The sequence below is a fragment of the Pyrgilauda ruficollis genome, unplaced genomic scaffold (genome assembly GCF_017590135.1).
Source record: "Pyrgilauda ruficollis isolate IOZ18807 unplaced genomic scaffold, ASM1759013v1 scaffold112, whole genome shotgun sequence".
Classification (NCBI taxonomy): domain Eukaryota; kingdom Metazoa; phylum Chordata; class Aves; order Passeriformes; family Passeridae; genus Pyrgilauda; species Pyrgilauda ruficollis.
Window position 1 is genome coordinate 1,542,688 of NW_024509433.1, and position 17,236 is coordinate 1,559,923.

General features: G+C 35.8%; 1 protein-coding gene across 1 annotated transcript in view; it reads left to right on the forward strand.

Moving 5' to 3' along the window:
• PCLO (piccolo presynaptic cytomatrix protein) overlaps positions 1-17,236 on the forward strand; it is a 316,529-nt gene that overhangs the window by 207,076 nt on the left and 92,217 nt on the right. The window contains exon 10 of the mRNA XM_041477704.1: positions 1,666-1,791. Within this exon, the coding sequence (XP_041333638.1) occupies positions 1,666-1,791 (126 nt within the window). The remainder of the gene's footprint in view (positions 1-1,665; positions 1,792-17,236) is intronic.

The following is a 17,236-nucleotide window of genomic DNA, read 5'->3' on the forward strand; positions in this document are numbered from 1 at the left end:
GTTGTGAGCTTTAGATCCATAAATATATTAATGACTTTTTCCATACTCCTTGATCAGAAGTTCTCTGTGCAGAGCAGCCCACATGAATTTCTAAGTTCTCAGGATGGACTTATGTTTAAACGTTTTTAAAGGTGTATGAATTCACTTTATGCAATGAGGTCCTTATTTTTTAAAAACTGTATTGTCTAATTTTTTAAAGGACATCATCCTTAGAATGGTGGTTTTTCTTTCCTTATCAAATTAGGAAAAATATACTTTACCTACCAGGTCAAAATTTCCAATTTGCACTGAAATAAGGTCATTAACTTAAAATATTAATGCAGTGTGTTCCAATTAAATGGAAAAATCACTCTCCTAAAAAAAATAAATATATATATTTGGAAAATATCTAATTATGAGGAAATCTGAGTCAAAATCTGAGTATATGGATTTAGCTAAACTGGGATAGGAAAACTAGTGGAAACTTTTTTTCATCAGAAATGCAATGTGGTAATCTTTGTACTGAAAGAAACTCAGCTGACTTATGAAACACTAATACTATTATGAAAAGGAAAAGCCTTTATCTAAAAAGATAAAGCTTTGCAAAGAGGTGGTGTGTTGACCTTTCTACAGCTGGTTAGTCTAATCACTGAGCAGGTTTGGCTTATGAAATTAATAAACTGAAAAATAATTTTTAGCCATTACAATAAAGGCGAGTAAATCAGTCTTTTAATTCTCACATCAAAGTGTAAATCTCATATGGAATTTTCTTCAAACAAAAAAATTGTTTAACTAGTATAAGAAGTTTTGGCTGTTATTTGTTGTTGTTGTTGTTGTTGTTGTTGTTGTTGTTGTTGTTGTTTTGGTTTTTTTTAAAGCAAAATAACATTAAAAATTGACAATGCATAAGATTATTTTATTTTATTAGTCTCTATTTTAAGCTTTTGTTTTCATTCTCATTATTTTGTACATAAGTGAGGCTAGTTATCTGCTTCTCTCCAGCTGAAATAATGAGTGATGAAAATGTTTTTATCTCTATGCTTTTTTAAAAAGTAAGAAAATATGTGATTTAATGATGCTTTACACAGAATTATTGTATGCTTTTCCCACCATTAATTTGCACATCCTGTGATGTGAAAGACGTCAATTAAAAGCAAATATTTAAGAAAAATCATAGCATTTAACAAATATAGGTTCATGTAAATGTACATGCTTTGCTGTTTGAAATAGCAAGCTGAAAGATCTCTGTCAATGTCTCCATAATTATGTGATTCTGAAAGCTCAGATATTATAATTTCTCAGATAAATTACATGCAAAGTTTTAGGCACATGATAAAGCTCTCCTTTGAATCCACACTTCATGTGGGTTTCTAGCAATTTAATTCAGTTTATTAATACTGCCAATAGGTTGTCAGAAGAAGACAGGATTAGCTTCAATGTAATTTTTGGTAACTCAGTTGTTTGTGTTATGTCAGTCATGCAGTAGCTGCTCAAGAAGATCTTCCCAAATTTAAGTCTTTAGAAGAACATCAGCTGTGACTGCAGTTAACCCTGATCTTCCAACCACAGACAGAAGTTATCTGGGACATTTTCAGTAACCTCTGATGACTTTTCTCTTCCTTTCTTTTCAGTGAATTATTCATTGCTTCATTTCTGTTCAAAGTTTTCTCTTTCTTTTGATCACAGGCAATGGACTGGGAATCCGAGTTGTAGGTGGGAAAGAAATTCCAGGAAGCAGTGGGGAAATTGGAGCTTACATTGCCAAGATCTTGCCTGGGGGCAATGCAGAGCAGACAGGGAAGCTTGTAGAAGGTAAGATAAATGCATTATTAAAAGATGAAGCCATGGGACCATTGGGAGTTTCTTATAATTATTTATAACACACATTTTCTCTTGCGCAATGGATGCAATCTTGTGCAAGGACTGAGAGCTACACCTCCATGACGTTTAAAGCAGAAAAGGCCTGATGCAAAGTGATTTTATGGCTTCTATGGCCAAAGAGAGTTGCCACAATGAGCATTATTAGGGCATGTCTTCAGTAATATGTGTCAACATGCTGTCTGCATGGTCACGTGTCATCAGCCTATATCATGGACATGGGTTTTGAAGATCTTTAACCTTTAATCTTGATCATCTAAGTATCCTTGCTTTGAATTACTTTTATTTCTTAGTTTTGTTTCTTATATTACTTATGTTACTTAATTTCCATTTGAAATTACATATATTTCTTAGTTGCACAGGTAAAACAGATCCGTCTCCCAGTTACATGGACTAACTTTTTTTCTTAGTTCCCTAAAAGTCATACCTAATGTTAGTTGTCCAATTGGAGGTGACCATCCAACCTGCCTCAACAGGCAACAGAGAAAAAGAGATATCCACAGAAATGCAGTTATTTCATCTAACTTAGACTCTATTTCAAGAATTGAAAGTGACTTCCTCCTTTAATTGGCTGTTAGAAAACTGCATTCAACTTCACATCATCCTTTAGGCTACCGAAGCTATGTGGAATGATAACTTCATTATCAATACATTTCCTAGGATTACTGCAATGTGATCATTCTGTCTAACAATTTATTTCTGTGTTTACATGAATGCTACCTTCTTTGTATAACTTTCTATTTTTATAGTTATTTTCTAGTTCCCTTTTACAAATCTGTATGCACCTGAAGTGTCAGTCTGTCCACAGACAAAAAAAAAGAGTACATTTCTTTCTAACTTACTAAACTTTTCTCTTTCTTAAATAAAAGCATGTACACAGGGAAAAATAACAAAAGAAGATAAGTAGGAAGAATAGTTCTTCCAGGCAGAATTCAATTCACATAAGTTTTCTGAATGATAAACAAGCAAAAAAAGTCACAATTTAATCAAAAGCACTTTGCAGGCAGAAAAACAGAGTAAATTGATTAAAAAATGTATGTACAATGAATAGTTTAATTATTCAGTGGGTATTACAAAACAGTGTCACCTGCATTCACCCTGCAGCTTTTTACATCCTTGGTGTTTTCTTTGCCAAAATTTTAATGATGTACAAAAACAAAAACAAAACAAAACAAAAACAAACAAACAAACAAACAAACAAACCAACAAAAAAAACCCCAAAAAACCCCAAAGGGACACAAACCCAGTGTGCAATGAAATTAAACAGAAAAGTCAGTGAAATTAAACAGAAAATTAAAAAGAAAGATATTTATTTTTGGCCTATACAGTTCATCCTGATATTAATTTTTCATGGGTAGTATCTCACTCATCAAATGATAGTGTTATTTTTTGTGCATGAATGATGAAAGAATTGACCTTAATTTTGTGTGTTTTGAAGCAAGTATTTGTTTTGGCTCCCTCTGTACAAATAAGTAGGTCTTTCATAACTGTGCTAGATTATGCATGCTTTGTTTCAGTACCAAGCAAGTAAAGAGGAAAATGTGTTTACTCAACATTTCCTTTTCATTTTCCTTTTCCTTTCCTTTTCCTATTCATTCAAACAGAATGAGCAGTTACAGATTGGAATGATCTCTAGTCTTCTCATTTATTTTGCCAGAAAATTTTCTGGAATCTGAAGTTTAAAACAGTTCTTTACTCACCATATTTGGTTCATTTCAGCAGTGATCAAGAACATCTTGAATTTACAATAACTACAGGAGAAATCTGACATGGAAATTTCCTTTTTAATCTGTTCACACAATATATTTTGAAGGTTTATTTCTATTTTATAGGAAGATTAATATGACAGTAAAATATTTAATCCTTTATTTCATTCTCCCTTCATATGTTCAGTCATGTTTCTGATCCGACCTTTATAAAAGTATCCTAGACTTAGATAAGTTGGCATAAATCAACTCCATCAAAATCCCTATATTTCATCTGTAGAATTTGTCCACACAATGTCTAAGAATATGTTTCAGTATTGATATGTTAAATGTTCTCTCAGAGAGAAAAAATGCTTCCTGCAGAATACACTTTGACTATGACATACAAGACAAACATCTTCTCTCACTGTCATTTACCTTTAGGTCTTGTCTTTATATCTAGTTTACTTTTTATGTTATTTTAGATGGCTATCAGAGATCAACAAATTTTTCTACTTCACTGTGAGTTGTGGTTGGCTTAGTGGAAATATGGCTGATACCCATTTAACATCTACCCCTCAGAAGAGCTAAAGTCCACTGAGGTCTTCAATCATTCTCATATTGTTCTGTGTAAATCTAGCCAGACTGCTAATCTTACCAACATTTCTGAAAATAGAAACTGGCTTTCTTTCCTTTTTCAAGTTATTTGCTGTCTCTCACACCACAGAGAGAAAAAACAAAGAAAACTTTGTATGTCATTATCTGTAAGTGCATTACTTTTTTTTTTTTCAGTAATCATGAGTCACTTTTCCTGATTAAATGCTTTGTGACTACAAGTCAGAGTATAAACCGAGTCTTCAAGTAAACATATACTAATGTCACTACAAGTTAGTATCTTGACTCATTAGCCTTTCTAAGAACATGAATCACTCTGAGAAATCCCATCAACTTAATTAATTCCTCTAATTCTAAAAACACTGGGTCAAGTCTGAAAATCCTACCAATAGCATAAGAAACAAGGATGGATTTATTGTGGTTATGAAGGAAGACAAACTCCTACCTGCTCTCTGTATGACTGCATATAAATAAATGACACAGAGATAGCATTCCTATCCTTAGGGAATAACATACGATTTTAGCCTATTTAAAAAGCTTTGGAGGAGTCTTAGTGCTGAAAAAATTATTTATAGTTCTGACTGGCAAATACCACTCTTCTCCGTTCTCTCACCTTGAATTGCTTTCAAATGTCAAAAATATCTCTGATTCATCACTCATTGGCGTAACAAAAACTGGAGGTGGAAGACTCATTCCACCGAGCTCATCAAGTGCAAGGACTGTGTCAATTTGATAGATGTGTCTGTGCTCCCCCTCGTGTTGACAGAAACAGTTCAGTTATATTCCACCTGGTGAATCCACCGAGTGAGTGGCATTTCAGCCAGCATTTTTCAGAAACAGAAGAACATAGAGTAAGGAGCAGAAATGAAATGTTTATGTGTGTTACCTACTCTTATAAATTGACTGGATGCCCTCAGCATTCCAGTTTTCTGATTGAACCATTTCAATAGGCTGAGTGGAAAGCCTGGGAACTGACGAACAACAGGTGTCTTTATTCCAAGTTTTCAATCAGCCAGACAAGCTGTGTTGCCATCTGATGTTCAGTGAGACGAAGATATTCCCTGACTTTCCAGTCTTCTAGAAATTCTGGTAAACTAGCATAGTAAAAAACTTACGGTGAACTTGATTTGTGGTGGTCTTACTGCCTTTGCTTATACCTTACTCAGCAGCACTAGTCAGATTTCTGTTAACCTGTCCTAAGCACTTGTGTCTATTTTTAATATGTATGGATCATTTAAATTATATCTTCCCAAGCTTAAAAACAGGACTATTACATATAGTGAAGACAAAAACTCTTGTCATGAAAAATACTGAAATAGAACTTCCTGAAAGAAAAACTACCTGATAGAAATACATATACTGAAAGATAATGACACCTGTTAAAGCTGTTAAGTAGGTCAGAGAGAGAAACTGCACTGCTGTTGGAGAGTTCCATCTTAGATGTGATCTTAGTTAATGGTGTCCTCCCCTCAGTCCAATCCTTTAGCACTTGTTTTGTTCTCAATTAATAATTACTCTTCTCAGGATGCAGGAAACATTGTTCATGAAAACACTGTAAGGATCCTGTCAGAGCCACCTGCCTTCAAGAGTAGGTAAAAACACATACAATGTCCTCAGCATCAAAGCCAAAATATTGAGGATAAGTTCTTAAATGTACTCAGCACCTTTTAGACTTTGATTCACCTGCCAAGAAAGAGATGGTCAGCTTTTCTAAATTCGTTGCTTGCCTTTAATTGCACTGAAAGTTTCCCAGACCACGTGGCTGGTTGCCCTCAGGAAGATATTTTAAATGACTGGGTCTCTGGGAATGCCAGAGATATCTTTCATCTTTAGAAAACTGCAATCTCAGAATTTTAAGATGCCTTCAGGAAATAAAATTGAGGTCTCCCTTTTTTCCTCATATCCCTATTTATTCATGTTTCTTTTCCCTACACATATAAAGTCGTACATATTCTTATATGTTCAATTGTCACCATTTTCTTCCATAAAAAGATTTTTGATACAGAGATCACTCTCTAATGCCCTAATATGGGGTCAAATAACGCTAGAATAATTCCTCAGATTGAGACTTGGAGCCTTCCTTTGGACTTTCATGGGATGGCACAGCTTATGACCTCTTGGATCCACAGATCATAGCCACAGTGTCAACAAGAATACTTTCTCACAAATCTGGAGCCAGTAGAGGGAACACATTCACTGCTTGTCACCAAGCAATTTTCCATACCAAACTGACATATGAGATGAACAGGGTGTGCCAAATAACATGCTGTTCCTGGCAAAAGAGGGCCACATCTTGACCAGGGGGAAATGATTTCCACCCAAAGCAAAATATGATAGGGGAAAGGAGAAAAGAGCTATTTGGATAACCTCCATCAGAGAGAAGCCTAGCTCCCCACCTTCATTTCAGGGAAGAAGGCAGACCCAAGTAGCCCTGTCAGAAGCCTGCCTTTAACCAGAATGCTCTACAGCTCCCACCCATGGCGGGGACTTTGGCTTCTGACCTAGTTCACTTCAAGCATCAGGCTTCATAGTGGAAGAATGTATACTGAGAGATTCTTCAAAGGCAGAGAAGAAAAAGTCAGGGTTCAGTGAGACTCTTCTCTATATGTGTTCAAGTATGGTTAGCACAGCTCTTCATTATTTCCAGAACAGGCAGTTAATCAAAAGGAAAATTATTATAAAGGCATAAGGACTTATATATGATGGTAAAGAGAGCAGCTGCATTGTTAGGTGAAAATCTACTACAAAATACGAATCAGATGACGACCCAGAAATGAGAGTGAAATATGAGAGACTAAGAAATATGAGAGCCTTTGGTAGCAATTTTGAATCTGAGGAAGGTTGCACATGGAAGCTGAAAGACAGGCAACATGTTCATGGTGTGTAAGCAATCCCTCATGCGCAAAGAAGTCTGCATTTAATGGAGAAAAAGAGTATTTATACTAACTACAGTTCTTCCTCTGAGGAGAATGTGAATAAGGCTAATGAACAAACTAGAGAGGAGATGGCCAGTGTGGGGAGATGATTAACTGCACTTTGGTTGTCTAGTATAAATAAGATTAATATGGCCATAATCAATATTGGGGAGAAGCTCTTGGAATATTAGAATTATTGTTTAATCTTTAAAGATTTTCCTAATTCTGGGCAATGACATATTTGAATACAGGTAGTTTTCTTACTCCTCCAGTTTAAAGTGCCAACTCCGTAAGTTCCAGAATCTGTTTCACTTCAGCCATGCCTGGAAATGTGTCCCTTCATGTGCTTTCAGATCATAAATTTTCAATCATAGCTTATCAAGTTTTTAAGTCCTTGCCATCTTAAAGCTTGTTATTTACTGGCATTGGAAACACTTTCAAGTGTTGCTTTCTTTCAAGTCCTCTCAGAAGGACAGTGAGATGCAACTCCATTACTGAGCAGTCCATGAAAGGACTATAAAGAAAATGTTAACAGATTTTCTACAAGTTCTTTGATACTTTTTTTTTTTTTTTTTTTTGCTACTTTGGATAACATTAAGTGCTGAAAGGCAAGGCAAGACTGTTTCAGAAGGTCTTTTGCAAGGGCAGTACAGGTGTAATGGCTGTCCATCTTATCAGAGCTGTCTCTTGTCGTATCGCAGACGTGCTTTGCATGTTGCTTGGAAAATGCAGTGTGACTGGAATGGTCATGGGCACCTAAATAGTTGGAAAACCAGAACAGAAGCAGTAAGTTACTATCCTTCTCTCTACCCTTGTCACACTTCCCTCTTACCCCTGAGTTATAGATGAGCACAAGTGTAACTCTGGCTGATCTTTTATCGGTCACTGGCTGGTCATTTACTCGTGGGAAGTGCAATAGACAACAGGTCTTCCTGAGTTTTAAAATACTGTAGTGAGCACTGCTTGCTGTTTAGACAGATAGAATTGGAAACATTGATTGGGACATCACAGTGAAAAGAGATTTTACAGTCACCATGAAGCAAAGATAGTGAAGAGCCAGCATCCCTTCTTGAGTCCCTCTGATAATTACATTTCTGGCAAAAAGTAGATAGCACAATGAAGCTGGAAAACGATGAAACAAAATTAAAAGAAACACTAGAAGGGAAGGAAAAATTCTCAAAAAAACTGTGGATAAAGCCTTAAATGAACAGTAATAATCTTTCCATTCTGCCCTTCCATGTTGCAGTTCGGCTTCTTTAATCTATTACTAAACTGGGAAAAAAAAGTATTAACTTTACCCTGTTCTCTGAGTGTTAGTCTTCATGATCTATTTTGCTGTCCATGCTTGTTCTGCTGGGTCAGAAGAGAAGAGAGCTTGCTCTCAACATATACCCTGGGCTACAGGGTTTCTCTGTCCTAGCAGAAACTGGCTTTATCAAAGATAATGTGCACAAAATAAATCACAGAATCACTAGGTTGGAAGAGATCTTCAAGACCATCAAGCCCAACCCATGCCCCAATACCTCCACTAAACCATGGCACTGAGTGACACATCCAGTTTTTTTTTAAGCACATCCAGGGATGGTGACTCCACCACCTCCATGGGCAGACCATTCCAGTGCTTTATCACTCTTTCAGTAAAAAACTTTTTCCTATATCCAACCTATCCAATCCAATAACAGACATTGCTATTGTTTGGTTGTAAGCTTTGCCCTAAAGCTCTTTAGAAAGGACTTAATCTAAAAAAAAAAAAAAAAAAAAAAAAAAAAAAACCCCAAAAAAAAAATACCCTCCTTCAGCTGTAAATCTTAACTTACGTAGTTGTGCTCCTCTCACCTATGTATTTTGTTCTGCCTTGTACTTCTTTTTCATATGTAACAATCCTCCGATTGTTATAGGATAGGTATAGGATTATTCTTATTAAGCATGGCAATGGACATTCAATATATTAAAAAATGCCTTTAAATATTTTTAAATTAATTTTTTAAGGAAATTAAGTTAGTAGAAAGGAAACCCTGCCCAAGTGTATTTCTTAACTTATTGGAATTAACCTAGTATCTTCTAGAATAAAAAGAAAGGAACAGCAGGAATCTTCGTCACGCTGGTTTAGCTGTTCCCTACGCTGTCCCACTGACAGTGGTCTCAATTCCATTCTTATTATGGCAGGAGTTGAGCTGCTCTGAGAGTTTTGTTTGGCCTTTTGCTAAGATATGAGAAAGAAACGAGAATTATCAGAAGGAATGAGAATTGTTTCAGTACTTGTGTGGCACTTACAGAAAGAAGTGAAAATAGAAATAATTGCAGTATAAACAATTGACTTGGAAATTTATTGAGAGCTGGTGACTCTAACACTATGCACAGCTTTATTTACTAAATCTCGTTTTAGAAAATAGCACTTTCCCCTTCTTTAGAAAATATAGAACATATTGTTTAATAATTTTAATCTTATGGTGTCAGAATGATATAACTGGGGTTTTACAAGGATACTTGATTAGAAAACTTCTTGTATACTTAAAATATTAGTTTCAATGAGATAAAACAGGCAATATGAGTTTGTAATGTTTCTGCTCAGAATGTAATTTCTGTATACTTAATTTTTCTGCTACAAAAATCAGCACTTAAAAGAGATGTTAGAGAGTAATTTACATCTAGGAAGTAGTTGAGCAGCTCTAAGGACTGAGCTTTTAGGATTTTTTTAAAATTTAATCTAAAGCAGAAAGCAAAACTTAAGGTGTACTAATAAATGTTGTACAGCCTGGGAAAGAAGCTTTAAATGGAAGCATACCATGACCAGTAAAAATATGGCCCCTTGCATAATGCCAGCTACTGATTTTTTCAGACCTGCATTTAGTCTTGCTTTACTATATAAACTACTATAATTTTTACCTTCTTTATGATCAACAACTTTGAAAATAACTTGAACAATTAATTACTGATGAAAATAAATTTTGCTAGAAAATACATATTATACAAATTGCACAAGGAACTTGGATTCCTAATAACAAACAAATAATTTTGTCAAAACATCCCTATGGGTAGGGATTTTTTTTAAGTCTTAAATAGATAAGTCTGATTTATGGAAACAAGAAAAACAACCTGGACGCTTCAATCAGAGGGAAGAAGCAAATACAGTCACCAGATATTCCAGAGCTAATGAAGTGAAGAACCATGACAAAGGTCATGAGAAAAACACTCATCAGATGATTTAAATACAAATTGTGGAAGGTCACTGGTAAATGGCATTGGTGTCATAACTAGCTTTCAATAACAGTCCACCAAGATGGTATTAGAAACTACTACTAGCTGTTGTAAAGTACTTATGTGGAGCCATGCAGTTAGTAATTTTCAGATGCACAGCTTTTGGCAGCAGTTATTTTTCAGGACCTTGATGAACAGTTCCTGTTAGAAAGAATATCCATTTCTTGGAAAGAACCTTCTATGCTTCCAGAGAATGTGCCTGAAGCCCTGTTTCTCTGAGCACAGCAGGCAGCGTTGTCATCAGGCTGCCCACAAAGCTTCCTTGGCTCCTGCTGGCACTGTGCAACTTTCTGCTGTCCTCTGGGATCACACACATCACAGGTGCTTTGTGGTTCTTCCTCTGACATTGGCAGATATTACAGATCCAGGTGGTTCCAGTCTTTCTGTCTTACTCTTGAATACTGACTCTGCTTCTGCTATATTCTGACAGTGTGAGTACTTTTAAGGCTCATTTGTTTCCAAAGAAGAGTTTAATTCCTTCTTTCACTATTCTTAAGATATTGTATAAAATCAAATGGATGTGTTTTCCTCGAAAGATGCAGGTGTGTTTCCTGTTTCAGTATTCCCAATACACACCTAGCAGAGGTGGCAAGAGGTCTGTGAATTTTCTGGTTTGGGCAGTGCTGAAGAGAAGATGGGTCCAGTTACTGCTTCCAAGATATTCAGGGATAAAACTACATCTTTAGTCAAACACAGGCAGTCTGTCTGGGATTGTAAGAGATAGACATTCTCTAGATCATGTTATTCCTGATAGCAACTAGCACAAGCAGAGACATAAAACCATTGTGCCTGACCCCTTTGCTTAGCTGCTTGCTGAGTATGATGATAGGGACTCAAATTTCAGCCTGGAGCATCAAAGATACGTGCCTGAATTGCTCTGGTTCTTGCCTTCTTTTTTCAAGGACCAGCTTCAGTGCAGCAGATTTACAAAGAAACCAGGAAAATGTAAATCCTTCAGTGCTTAAACTGAGGCCAATTTGTCTTACCAGTGGAAGTCATCAAACGCACCCTCCTGTCTCCACTCACTATGTAGGGAGCTTAGGCATTTCTTTTAGGTGAACTGTCTCACTAACAACCTAAAATCCAGACTCTGCAGGCTAACCTTAGGCATGCTGGGCCACATCTCATAAAGCAAAATCAGGACATTTTCCTCTGATGCTTTTAAGGGACATGATCTATTTGGGCTCATATACATGGGCATTCCAGAAAAACGTCTTACAACAGCGTGAAAAAGCCTTTTGCATAACCACTGAACTGTGTTGTTTGATAGTGACTTCCCAGTGAACTGGGAAGCTAAAAATACTCTAATTCCATTTCCTATTGTGCAGATTAATGTGGGCTCAAACTTGCAGACTAGCAGTTTGATGTGATTGTAGTAAAAAAAAAAAAAATAAAATCTAGTGAAATCAAAGTGAGGGTCATCTTGAAGTACAAGTTAAATAAAGCTATGTCCTTATGGAGAATTATTCCTGCCACTGTGTATTAAAACATTTTGTGTTTACATGTAGCAATTTTAACCTTCAATCCCATTTCTGAAATCTGGATCTCCAGGAATATTAAACTAGCTATGCCACTCTATGGAATGCTATATTGATGTAAAACACAGCAAAGATTCAGGGCCCAAGGTGAATTGTCCCCACTCAGGGTTTGTTCTGCTGAAATCCAGGTGAACAAACAGCCCCTGTCAGTGACTCTCAGGGCAGGCTGTGGGTTGTTTGCAAATCATAGTTCCCAGCAGCAAACAGGATTACAGAGAGCTCATTTGTCTGCCTGTGAAACTGGGTACTGCAGCAAGCAGAATTTCTTTAGTCACTTGTTAACTGGAAGTACTTTCTAGGTAAGTGTGTGCAAATTCTTCCAAGACCATAAAAACCATTATGAGGACCTGTTAATAATTTAATGTTAAAAAAAGATGAACTGATGGAATTGGGTTTTCTCACAGTAGAACATTATCTATATTTTAGATGGCTTGGACACCAATTTGGAATGATTTGTCCCAGAGCTTCACTGCAGTGGTTTAAAGAGTGACATGGGCACAGAGATAAAGCCTCTGTTTTCTCTAAGTATTGGGTAACACAGGAAAAGGAAATAGATGTAAACAAACTATTTCCTAAATTACTTAAATTAAATCAACCAATCTCTTGAGGTAGTTAGATAAAAAATATAGTTGTGTAATCAAATTATTTCAGATTTCCAAGATTTTATAAACAACTTCTGAAGCATCTGGTATCATTGTTTTCAAAGGAGATGCTGAACTGCATTGTACTTTGCTCTGTCCTAATCTGATACCTTGATTTTCTTATTCAATTGAAAGGCTAAAGGAATTCAAAAAACAAAACAATAATTTTCTGTAATTAGTTTTGCAATGTAGTACATTACAACATAGAAATATGATGTAAAATAATACAGAAAAATCTTTAGATGTCAGCTTAAAGAAAGAAAACCACTATGAGCACTCTCAAAAATTACACAAAGACTTTATTTCAAATTTCTTGAAGCACATTCTATTCCAAAAACCTAATTAGATCATACATAAGGTGTGACTGGGAAAATCTTGTAGGAGAATATTCAGGTTTCTTTGAGAAACAAATAAACAGGTGATTGTTTTAATTTACATTAAACAGAGAAAAATGCTAATTAAAAATTATTAGTCTTTATCCAGGTTTATAATTCTGATGTTTGAGGATTGCCATATCAAAATAGGTAAATATGACTTCAAGTCTCTGTATGAAATGTCTGAAAAAAAGCAACATTACCGGTACTTGTACTGTAAAAATGCAACTTAAAATTCAACTGAAATTGAAGTTATTGAATTGCAAATTGTCTAATTTATTAATGACTAAAGCTTAAAAACATTTCACCAAGCAGAAATTGAACCATAAATCCCTATTTTTGCTCCACATTCCAAGAAAAAAAAAAAAAAAAACAAAACAAAACAAAAAACCTTTGAAAAAAGAACTCTATTAAAGAACTAAAAATTTTGGGGATTCCTTTAAACCTTGGTAAAAGTAACTGATAACAGACCTGTTTGAACTGTTTCTAATTAAAAAAAATTATAATTTGTTGCCTGAAATATTGCTTGAAAATTGGGAAGATGTGTTATGGGTTTTTTTCCTGTACAGAACTTACAGTGTTTGAGCCAAAACTCATTTGGGTCTATCTTATTTCTCCTTGATTGTCATGGAATAATTCAGATACAAAATAGGACACTTTGATATCTCTCTAAATACAAGTGGAATTCTATTACGATCTTTGGATTTTATGTCCATTTGAAAACTTATGAAATTACCTTGTTACATGAATATGTTCTAGGCAACTTTTCAAATATCTTTTTAGGTACTTAAATATTATCACTTCTGGAAAAACTGAATTAGTCTTTATTGGGGTGGTTGGGGGGGATCTAACTGATTAGAAAATGCAAGGATTTGCAGACAGTTTCATTCAAGTCAGTAAAATGAAAATAATCTTATAGTATAGCTATTTCCTCTGCATATTGGAGATGAGATTTCATGAATGTTATGTGGTGGGATGAGCATTTTTAGGTTGGCATGTACTGACATTTTCCTTCACAGAATCCAGCTAGAATATCAAATGTAAAACACTTGAAGGCAAAGAGATTTCAGCCAGCCAGCCTCGGTGCCTGGCAGGCATGGGCAGGTAGCAGCTATGTTCTCCAGGGTCTGAGCTCTGTTTAAGTGTCTGGAAGGACACAGCATCTGTGCAGGGGTTCACACTGCATTTGAAACATATGGACATATGGAATATTTCCAAGTAAGAAAATATATATGGTGTAGCTGATCCTGACTGCTTTTATGTGGAAATGCAGTGGTTCAGTACCTGCCAAAGGAACAAGAAACTTCAGTTCTGAGCCTTCCCCAATACAGATGATGTTGAGTTGCTCAGAGACTTCTGCTTCTAAGGAGAGCTCTGTCTGAAATGGTGCTTACTATTGAAATTCATTAAAAACAAGTGGTTGGGACCATTTTATTTTCACTTGGATCTTGCTTTCTGATTTTCAACTAATCTATCTTGCAAATTATAAGGCCTAAGTTATTATTTAGTGCCATAATTCAGGTACTTTATGGGAACTGTACGTTTCTGTCTTAATATTATGCAGAAGTGCAACACAGTTACTTTTCTTGATCTCATGTACATTTTCCCCTGGCATTATTGAATATGTTTCTCTTATTTCCCAAACCATGTAGTTATGAAAAATTCTTTCTTAAGAATTATTTCCAATGGAACCATGAAATGCTCCAGTCATAGTACTGTGATCCTCATGCCAACTGATTTTTCTTTTTTTGGTGTATTACATTAACAAAAGGGATTGCCCATTAGTGTATTGCTATTTATTAGATGCTTTTACATATTTATTTATTAGATGCTTTTACATCTAGTAAGTACATTATTCCTATGTGTATAACATGTTAAACTTTCTTCTCTTTGGAAGTCAGCACTGTCAGTCCAAAATAAAATGTGTAGAAAAACTCTACACTTTAATTCAGATCTTAAATTGGATTTTTTGAGTAATAGTAAGACTTCACATAGAAAAGATGGGAGAAAAGTGTCTGCCTTCTGATAGTATGGAAGTAAAGAAAAAAGGTATTTGCAATTTTAGTGAAGTTTGTAGAAAGATACAGAATAATGAGCCTACAGCTCTATGTCTACTCTGAATACCAAGAAGAATTCCACTGAAGATCCACTTACCTATGTAATATTATGCATATACCTATGAATTTTGACTGTAAGGGACCTTTCCCTGGAGACTCATTCCTGACAAGCCAAAAGGGCATGTTAATAACCAGGAAGCATTAAATCTTTAAAAGTCCATAAGGCCTTCAAGATAATACAGGTAATTTGATGATAAAGAACAATCATTCTGTAGTACTGCTTGTACTAGAGTGGTTCCTGAATCTCTGGAAGAGTAAAGGATTTTCTGTAGGCTTGATTTTTTTCTTTCCTTTTCATAAATTTATTGCTAAGAGGCCAGTAAGGACAGAGTAGAGACACAGTGATACACATCTACTAAGAGAAACTCAAAGACACAGGGAAAATATTTGCAATCTTTTTGCATGCTCATGTGCTACCTTTCCATTCCAAAACAGCTCACATCAGGAGGAAGCATGTCTGGAACAGCCTTTAAAGATAAGCAGAGTTAGTTTTGGTACTGCCCAGAAGCTCTGTTCTATGAGGGTTCAACTTTTCAGAGGCAATTCCTCTTTCTGAGCGTTTCTCATCAGAGCCAGAAGACTGCTAACAACTGCTGTATTGCACAGCAGCACCCAAGTTGCTTTAACCCAGGCCTGTAAACTTGTATACTGCTCACATGCAGTCAGACTATGTTGCAAAATGCACAATAAATATGGGACAGGCCTGCGTTGGAAGGTTAGGCTGCACTTTATGGCAGGCACAAAGGTGAAAAACAGCAGGAAGAAGAGAAAAAGGGCATTAGCATGATCTGTTGACAGGAAAGGAAAGGTAAAAACAGAGGAAAGCTGTGTGGTGAAAAACAAACTCCCATGTTCATAATTTATATTCACGATATATGTTCAATAACAGAATTTATTTTCATGGGAAAGATGAGTGTCATTTACCTGCCCATGTGCAATAACAGGGCCATTTGCAGAAGCTGACCAGTCACCCCAATGAACAGAAGGTCTCATTATTTCCTAATTACTAGATAATGTGCTGAACAACACCCAAGAAATTAACCTTTAAGATGACAGTAAAAGGAAATGAGTCATTCCAGGCAATGCGCATCATGGTGTGAGCTCTACACTTGCTAAATGAGTTCTGTCATAGTGTGGGTGAAGTGGAATCAATCCATATAATTCATACATTTGCTGCTCATACAGACAGCTTTGGAACTGCTAAGTAGAAATAAGCATTGACTTATGTCTAACTAAAGCAAAGTTATGTATTACATTAACTGATTATACTTTTCAGATGGGTCTGAAGTAACTGAATAGAAAGAACTGAGAGTTCCTGAGTGTGTGAAAGAGATGATAAAATGAATCAAAATTCTAGGAAAGTACTTTCATGACTGGTGCTAATGAGGAGGTAGAAAGAGTTTTAATCTTAGACAGTACTAAAGAAAGAAAAGATAAATCTTCCATCATCTTATTCACAGAACACTGTAGTATTCTTAGAAGTATCACCCTATCTCAGAGATAGTAATACCTCTGCAATTCACGCAGTAGAAACTGACTGATAGTGACAAAACAGGGGCTTTCTTCTGATTCAATAGCTGTAGAGAACATGAGACAAGAAAAACACTTCCCACTGTTTTGGAAGGAGTGAAGATCCAAAGAAGGAACTGAAAATACCTTCAAGCATGACAGTGATCCTTGTTGAATATGATGCAGGCAGACTGGTAGATATGATAAAAACAGTTTTATAGCAGATGAGCATGAAGCACACGCTGCTCTATCTGGATGAATACCCTTCAATGGTGCACATGGATGGGCTGCAATGCCATCTCAGAGGTTCTGTCTCTGAATGGAGACTAGCTAGGAGAGCACCTGACAGCTACAGCAGATAAACTCTTCTGTTGCCTACACTTTCCATAGATATGGAAAAATTTGGTGCCACCTAATGGACAACCCCCAGCTTCCAAATTCTGAATGTGTTTTACAGGAATTCTTTTGCAAGGCATCTAAAAAAGGATCTCCCTATATTTGTTAATGCTTCACACAAAGAATTTCTCATTCAGCATCCTTAATCACATATCTTCAGATGAAATATGAATTGTTTATAGATGAAGGCTTAATAAGCCCCATGGGTAATACATTTTTGTATTTGCTGGCTTTAAATTTATGAACTGGGGTCATCTCACAGCTTCCTCAATTGCAGCAATATAGCAACACATAAAACTAAATTAGTGCACCTAAGTGTTCTGTTTATGGG